Source organism: Gavialis gangeticus, unplaced genomic scaffold, assembly GCF_001723915.1.
Source record: "Gavialis gangeticus isolate Ggan-Ray unplaced genomic scaffold, GavGan_comp1, whole genome shotgun sequence".
NCBI classification, from domain to species: Eukaryota; Metazoa; Chordata; order Crocodylia; family Gavialidae; genus Gavialis; species Gavialis gangeticus.
The window spans coordinates 6,275,287-6,284,153 of record NW_017729013.1 but is presented as its reverse complement, the minus strand read 5'-3'; the positions used below and the strand labels follow the sequence as shown (position 1 = coordinate 6,284,153).

Below are 8,867 nucleotides of genomic sequence, written 5' to 3'. Positions count from 1 at the left end.
TGGAGGGTCACTTTAAATTCAGAATAGTCTTGGATTTGGGAAAAACCAATATGTCCTTGCTATAGCTGCATCTGAGCTATGACTTGAGGAGAAGGACAAAGTTGGTATTAAGCTGTAATGCCAAATAATAAGAAAAAAAATACCTTCATCTAGCTGGCTGTTTACAGCTAGATCTGGTTGAAGCTTCAAGTATTTGTTCCGTGGGAAATTCTGGTGGTTTAAAAAACAAAAAAACCCAAAAAAAACAAAACAAAAAACCCCCCCCCAAAATCGCTCTTGTCCTAAATCAGAATTTTAAAAGCTTCCCTAGGGAATAGAAGGGAAAATTTGATTTTTTTTTTCCCTACATGGGGAAAAAGATGAACTATTTCAGCTGAATTTTCTGAAGCAAAACAGAACTTCCCTCAGACTGCTGGCATTTTCTACTGTCTAAAACGTATGCTAGGAAGATTATGCGAGAACCTACATTATGTGCCCAAAAGCTCCTGCATATGTACTCTTAATTCTTTTGGTTATGTTCAAAAGCAACAATTGAGAACAAAATGACACCCTCCTACTGCTCACTTTGAGCCCTGGTGAAGGCCGATTATGAAGCACAGACTAGCATGGTCTTTTCAAACAACCACTCTGTGCTTCCTCAGGAAGGCAAGGCAAACTATTTGGATTCTCTGCAGAGAAGGGGACAAGCAGCATAAGTGAATATCCCTGCAGAACTAAGAGCTGCTGGGGGAAGAGAATCAAGGTCAAAATTGGTTTCCAATAGCTAGTGTCTGTTTAGACTGAGGAAGTCAAACATGGAACGTATCAAATGTTCAATTACAGGAGAAACTTGTTTCTATTAAGTGAATGGGAAGAGATCAAATATGTTTAGACAAACATACATGCCAAGAACATCAGGTAAATAAATGACATTTTCAAGAGGTTTCATTCAACAGAGTTACCATTTTTCTGTGCTTGTCTGTACCTATGAACACTGAATATTTATTTACCTGGAAGCTCAAAATCAGTCCATTTCTGTGGAGACCCACTGAAACTGTGCCTATCCTGCTGCAGGTCACTGCTGCTTGACATGAGTAATTCATCACAGCCCTCTTCTGTGTTACACTGAGAATCAAATTTGATTGAGAGGTAGATGGCACCAGGGATGTGAACTTTATCCTGTGGAAGCCAAGGAGATCAGCTCTGTATCATTATGCTGTATCAAACAAACACTCAAAATACAGCTTACAAGGGGGCAAGATATAATAAATATTGCAATATTTTCATGAATAAGAAGGAAAGAACTTGTAAGTACGGTCACAGGCAAATTCAGTAAATTCAAGGCAGTTCCTACAGTGCTAATTACATGTAAGGGTTTGAAGAACTATTTAAAGATTTTATTTCAAGATAGTAAGCATCGTGCCATTATAGTCCCGAACACTGATGCACTGAATCCAGAAGTCCAGTTGCCACAATACTGATCCCTAGGCAGACCCTGAAGGATCGTTTATACAAATTTAAAGAATGTACATAAGTTCCTAATCTGTACTGAAGAGATGCAAAAACTCTCACAGTTGCCATGAGAATTTCTGAGACCAAGGGACGCTAACCTTTCTTGTATCCACATGCCCCAGGGTCCTATAAAATGCCCTCAATTCTGCCTAACTTGGGACATGTAGGAAGAGTCATTCCTGGTTTTGCTGAGTGCTCATCTCTCGTGCAAGAACATTTATAGTATAATGCTGCAAGTCAGGCAGGGAAGGGGGATCATTAAGTGTGCATGTAGGGAGAAGGTAGCCCACAAATAAATATATAGAGAAAAAAAGTTATACTTTCTCCTAAAGTTTTCTGCTGATGCCTCAAGGTGAAACAGGCCCGTGTTGGAAAGATTTTAATTTTTCTCATCAAGGTGCCAGGAAGATACAGCAATGCACTTAAGAACATGACTGGCAGGAGTGCCACTGAAGATGATGGCCTACTCACATGCTTAAAATGTGAAGACACTTGAGTCCCAAAATGAATGCATCTCTGTAGGGATACAAGGTTAATGAACAAGCCTTTTCCTAACAGGTGGGAATGAGTGGGATTTTCTAGAAGTACTTTGGGTTTCAGTTTCCTAAGACACAAAAGGGCTGCAGTTATGCAAAGTCAGTGGCGTTTATATTTCCAACTAATCTAGATGCTTCTGAACAATCATACTAGATGTTTTCTAGTATAGCTGCACTAAAACTTACCTCAAAATTTGTGTTGTTGTTGTAGGGATGTTTGGATTCTCGTGTTTGGACTGCCATGCCAGGTTCTTCCATGAACTGACAGGCTGTCAGCGCCATTGTCCCCAGCATGCTGTCATTGCATCTGCGCAGCACTTTCTGCAGGATCTGAGGAGATGCAACGTATCAAGCAAGCTCAATTGGCTAACAGAAGTGCACCTGCAGACAGATCTGACAAGCACTGACAATTTTTTTAAAACAAAGTGTCACCTCAGGAAAGAGAGAGCTACACTACTGTTATAGGAAACAGGAGATGCTCACAAATGGAATTTCCAAGTGGCCTTATTGTGCAAATGTACTGTCTCCTATAAATATGGAAGATTTCACCAAGCCCTCTGACGGCGTTGCAGAACCCGCGCGGTAGCAGAATGAGATTCTAGCATACCAAGACAACTTTTGAAAGACTGGAAGTTATCAGTTTCATCTTTCTCGTTTCTTTCAACAGGGACATTAACATAAAGAATAATGTCACAAGAGATTAATATGGCCAAATAAAACCTCAAAAAGGAACAAGAAATGTAATTTTAATCTAGGCACTCTAGCCTCCTATATATCTCCAGAAACTTTCAATATAAAAAAAAACCCAAGTCATTTAAATTTCAAATTACTAGGGGTGCACCAATACCAATAGCCAATTTTTAAGGAGGCATACCAGCCAATACCGATTTGATTTCTGATACAGCTAAGTCCAGCTGGTAAGTCTGTTGTGGGGAAGGGGAAGGGGGAGGGAAGGGGTGTGGGGGAGCAGATCAACATCCCCCATGGTAATGGAGAGAGTGGGGCTGGGGCAGGCACTGCCCAGCCAGGGTGGGGCAGGGAAGGCACGGGATGGAGCCACAGCTTGTCCAGGGGACGTGGGAGGGGTGGTGGTTTTGGGGGGAGCGCTCCCACTGCTGCACGCCACTTGTCCGGCAGTTCCCGTTGCTGCTCCCACTGCTTGTCCGGGAGGGTGCAGGTGGGGTGCATGCCCCCCAGATCTGTGCGGGGCAGGGCAGGGTGAGCTGCAGTTGCAGGCTGGGGCCAGAGGCCGCACTGTGCTTGGGCTAGGCAGTGGTGGCGGCGCTGGGTGGGGGCTACGGCAAAATCTGGCGTAGCTGCAGCCCGCTCCCCAACCCCCACATAATTCCCCTCCCAGCACTGCTGCTGCCTGCCTTGAGTGCAGCGCAGCATGGCCCCCAGCCTGCAGCAGCTGCAGCCTGCCCTGCCCTGCCCTGGCCCGTCCCGTGCAGATCAGGGGGCACCTTGCCCTGTGCCCTCCTAGATGACTGGCAGGAGCAGTGGCAGGAGCCGTTGGACAAGCTGCATGCAGCAGCGGGAGCTGTCCCCCCTCCCTGTGCCCCCTGGACAAGTCAAGGCTCTGGCCCGTGCCCGCTTCACCCTGGCTGGGCAGCGCCTACCCCAGCCCCACTCCCTCCCTCACCGCAGAGGGCGATGCTCTTCCCCCCCACACCACTTCCCTCCCCTGGCCCCCTCCACCACACCAGACTTACCAGCTGCACGCAGCTCTCCATGCTGCTGGGCTGTGCTTCTCGCTGCCTGCGTGCCGTGCTGCAGCTGCAGCTGTGCACCCACACGAGCATTTATTGGCAAATTATCAGCCACTTTGGGCTGATTTCCGACGGAGTCAATTTTCTTTATGTTGGTCTTTCTTTATTTAATATCGGACTGATGTATTGGCGCACCTCTACAAATTACGTATTTACCTACAAAAATGACTTGTCAAATCTCTCTTAAAATTGTTATACAGTTTCCATGCTGGCTTTAAAAATCCTTCGCCTTAAAGAATAAGAAACTGTGCATAGACCCTAGCCATAAACAAAGCTGAGGCAACAAATGCTACGTCTGATGTGGCAGCTGCACAAAAATGGTTGCAAAGTTGTCATTTAAAACCATACTGGTAAAAACAAGAAGTCTGCTAATAAGTCCACTTCAAGTTTAGGAAACGTAAGGTATTCCATTACTAATGGGTTTGTACATGTCCTTTATCATAAGAAAGGAAAAAAGTACTCTTTCTTTCTCTGAGTAGCTGGAAAGTCTGCACATTTCTCTAACAATGGGTGATTCTGACAAAAATTGAAAAAAGTCAGGATACACTGAACTCAACATTCCTGTACAGAAATAGGTGAGGAAGTCAGAACAGCTCCATTTTCTTTTTGACTAAAAAAAGTTCCTAAGCTCTAGATTTAGGAGGCTAGGGCTAGAAAGGGGCCTAGTGGAACAATCACAGATTCATAGATTGTTAGGGACTGGAAGGGACCTTGTAGATCATTGGGCCCAGTCCCCCCTGCACTAGGCAAGAAAAAACACAACTGGGGTCAAGTGACCCCAGCGAGGTGACTGTCCATCTCCTTTTGAAGATGAATACAAGGAATGAGATTAGAGGAATCTCAGGTCCCTGGGAATGCAAGCCTACTTTGTTAATATTTGAGTGCACAAATTCCTTAATTCAAAGCCTCACTACATTAAGCGTGGTACGGCTGTACAGCTAGCCATTACTCCAGCTACAACTTTCAGGCCCATTTTTTCTATAAAGTAACAACAAGCACAAAATGTTTAAGATGTGTACTGAAATGGACTGGAAGCCAACGTGCACAGTGGGCACTTACCCCAACCTAATCCTGTCACGCAAGGAGTAATTTTTCCAGTGTTCTGCTAACTTGGAAAACTATCAGTCAGTTCAGCTTTTGACCGAAGACAACGTTTTTTCATTTGGAAGGAATATAAAATGTAACATTCGAGTCTTCAATGTATTAGAATTATTTTAAAGAATTGACCACCTCTGGGAGTTTGCTAACCAGGTAGAGGTTCAAGTATATGCAGGACTTACTCAGACATGTAACTGGAGCCCTCTTACCTTCTCCCATAGCTGTTTCTCCTCCAGCTGCATAAGCATGTCCAAAATGTAAGTCATGTGTGCTGGGCCACTGAGATCCAGGGTTTCTTCATTTATAGCCACATCATCTGGCCATTCAGCCAACAATGAGGCTAATACATGCCTGGCATAAAGTACAGCAGTAGCTTCATTCACCCGATACAGGTAATCCCTCACAGCTTTTTTGCTTCTAGAATCCAGCTCTTTGTGCAAGAGTATCGAACTTTTGGTGCGGCGCTGTTTTGCATAACTAAGCTGGAGGTCACTCTCTGTGTTGGTTATCAGTTTCTGCGTGATGGGGTTGGTTTCTTCAGTTGCTTTATCACAGAGCACAGGCTGCGACTGCAGGAGACACCAGGTTTGAGAAGATTTGCAGAAGAGTTTACATCTTCATGTTTAGACACTGATGACTAGCAAGTCTGAACTCATCACTTACAGGATCACCAAAAACTACAGGATCCAGTCTTTCACAAAGAACACAAATGGGCCTATTACTTCCAACCTGTATGGCATCAGACCAGAGGAAACCAGCAGTCCCTTCTGGCCTTAAAAATCCACTACTCTCTGCCTTCCTTGTGGGGCAAGTTTATCAAATGAGTGTATCTATCATTCTCATGACAGTTTAATGCACATCTTCACTTGGCAATACTTATTTATCCATTTGTAAAAGCTAAAGCAGAGTAACTGGTAGATATCAACCAAACTACTTATTTCTAAACAAGTATTTGAAATACGCAGTCCCTTACATGTGAAGGTAAATGATACGCAGCACTCTGTGAACCTCTCTACTGGGTCCAGCTGCTCACTGACACTTACTACATAGTTGGGGGTTCACTCAATATCTCATCTTTTGCTATTAGAATCATGGCCTCCATCTTGGCAAGGCAAATGTGTCTTTTCTTTGTTCTATTATGGTTCTAACATGGTAATATTAAACCACCATAAAATCATAGAAAGTTAGGGCTGGAGGGGACCTCAGGAGGTCACTTAGTCCAACCCTGTGTTTAAAGCAGGAGCATCCCCATCTATATCATCTCAGCCAAACAATGAAACGCACACTTTTTGTGATAAATTATGTAAGACTCTCCTGTGAGAGGGCATTTAAAGCATGCCAGTCCAACTACCACTCATTTTCCTTGTATAAAATATAGTTCTTTTAAAACTTTCCAAGAGAAGCTGAAGAGAAGAAAGCTCCCATCTTTCTGATATCTTGCCTATTCACTTCAATATTAAAAAGTAGATTAAACTTTAAATATGGACCTCTGAATTATTTGAATCATTAAGTTCTGAGATATCAAGCTGCCACATTTTTAACGAAGAAATACACACCAAGCATGGCAAGATGATCATATCCGTATCTACTGCTTTTGAACTCTGCTCTTCCAACTTCAAACGTTTGCTGGGCTGCCATTTCTGGGCCAGCGTTCGGATCCTCTCATCTGTTGCGATTACATTCCCATCAAACCTTGGTAAAAATGCCAAATGGGTTTAGTCAATTAACATGAATTTAAAATTTTGCATTTACAGTCCACACTGATTTGTGTCTAAATGAAGTACCGCCTTACGCTTCTGTCAGATTTGGTCAACTAGCCTTCCTGCTTTAGCAAGCCAGAAAAGCTACCTTGCAAATTGTAAAACATATTCTTCCTGTCTTGCAACTCTTATTTGTAAGAAGCAGATGGCAACAAAAGCTGTTTCGGTTGCTGGAAGCCTATGCCCGTCATTCTTCCTCAGTTGGGATGACATTTTAGAGAAATACTGCTACCTCAATCTCTCCATCCATAAATTATGTCCTCTACTGGGACATACTGAGAATGGCGAGTAATGTTATCCAAAGAAACATCCAACATACTAAAAAAATGCTGGCTTATGTCTTCACAGCTATAGTTGCAAGTTTAGTAGAGGTCCAGTTTCCAATCACCACTTGATGAAGCAGGAAACAACAGCTTCATATTCTTTTCTTCTCGTAGCAGTTTCTGCTAGCACCCCTTCAAAATGAGTAAAAGTTACCCCCTTGATCACTGTTTTTCTGTTTGACTTGGCAGCTCACTTACCTCCTTTGAACTTCTAGGAAGAAAGAATCTGTTCTTTTCATCTGCAGCTCATACATGGCTCGAAGAATATGCAAAGGTGCATTGAGTGCATCGTGTGTCATCTGAAATAAAGTTGACAGCAGGTGAGGAGAGGAAAAATGGATATTGTTTTTTATTGGGGACAATAGGCATGTGTATTTCCCTGTTCAGCCTACGAATAAAGGACTGATGAATTTTAAACTCTCTATAGCAATATGGATAATTAGTCATTATTAAAAGTTTACTAAACGTTTTGTATTGTGGCCTTAACAAGAAAGTATATCTAATCTAGACAGAAATACATACATCAGGTATGAAAACTACAGGTAAATGTTGTATTAAAGAAATATTTTTATGCAATTAAACTAAGCCATGATAGCTTGGCAAAACAGAGAAATAGGTAGCCTGAAAAGTACCAAGAAGCATATTTTTGTTGCTTCATCCAAGCCTTCTAGAGGATCGAGTTTGTTCTGATCCAGATCAGTGGGACCAAAGGACTGATCGACATCCTGATCTTGGTCTCTTTCTTCCAGCTCTGTGTCTTCACGTTCAACCAGGGAACTGATCTCCTTCTTTGAGGAATACAGCATTATTGACAAAATCTGCACAGAAAAAAAGGCAACATATGGTACCACAGTTGCAGATATTATTGTATGTGTAAATCAGCACTGACCAGCACACTTGGCCCAAGTTTATTAACGCGTGCTTTTCTTAAGAGAAACAGCACCTAAAAAATAGCGTTTCCTATTCCACAAATGCTCTACACCTTCCCGGTTTCTTTGAGGTCATCTTAAATAATTAACCATAAAGTTAAAATATGAGAAAAAGAAATTAGGTCTTTAACTGTTTGGGCACGTAAGTTTCCAACATTTTAGGACAGGAACCTAATATGGTCAGCTATAATTATTCATCGGCAAAATAGTATTTGCTATTATTATTCACTGCTCCCTTTTAAATAGACTAGATCTTTGGTTCCACAATACAGTAATGCCAACTAAACTTACAAATGGGCAGAATGACAGCATAACATTTCCTTGGCCTTGTCTTTTTTTGTTCGTTTGTTTGTTTGTAATCAGCCACAAGCATCAATAGCTACACACGCTAATGCAGAAAATCTCCGTGCCCTTGTCTATTATGAGACAGAAATGCTCACTGCGGACTCAGCCGTGTAGCTCTCCCTATAATTAACAGATTCAAAAGAATATGTCTAAATGTACATTGATCTTCTGCAGTTTCTGTAATGATTCATGTGTATCTACTTAATTGCTGTTACAGCACCAGCATATAATGGGTTTCTTGCAGATCTACTGGTATGGTCTTTAAAACTGAATGCAAGGATTTTTCAAAGGGCCTAATGGAATTACCTACATCACATTGAAAAAAGTCAATTGGGAGATGGTTATCTAGCTACCTCAAACTGTTTCAGAAGTTCCAGTTTAAATAAAATCAGCTCAACACTAGCCTTACTTAAAACAAATTTTCTATCTTATGCAAGACACACAGTTATGAATGACAGACACGCAAATGCAGACACAGAAATATAGCAAGCGGGGTGTTGTAACAGTTATAGTTAATTAAGAATAATGTGGGGCCCTTGCAGGACACATTAGGAAATTTGGTCGTCACACCAGACGACAAAGCCAACATATTTAACGATTTCTTTGCCTCCATCTT

The 8,867-nt window shown here is 42.2% G+C and overlaps 1 protein-coding gene across 1 annotated transcript in view; it reads right to left on the bottom strand.

Moving 5' to 3' along the window:
* ZZEF1 (zinc finger ZZ-type and EF-hand domain containing 1) overlaps nt 1-8,867 on the bottom strand; it is a 120,678-nt gene that overhangs the window by 19,372 nt on the left and 92,439 nt on the right. The window contains exons 46-51 of the mRNA XM_019511321.1: nt 7,610-7,795; nt 7,176-7,276; nt 6,451-6,586; nt 5,104-5,463; nt 2,214-2,357; nt 990-1,158 (exon numbers count right to left, since the gene is read on the bottom strand). Coding sequence (XP_019366866.1) covers nt 990-1,158; nt 2,214-2,357; nt 5,104-5,463; nt 6,451-6,586; nt 7,176-7,276; nt 7,610-7,795 — 1,096 coding nt within the window. The remainder of the gene's footprint in view (nt 1-989; nt 1,159-2,213; nt 2,358-5,103; nt 5,464-6,450; nt 6,587-7,175; nt 7,277-7,609; nt 7,796-8,867) is intronic.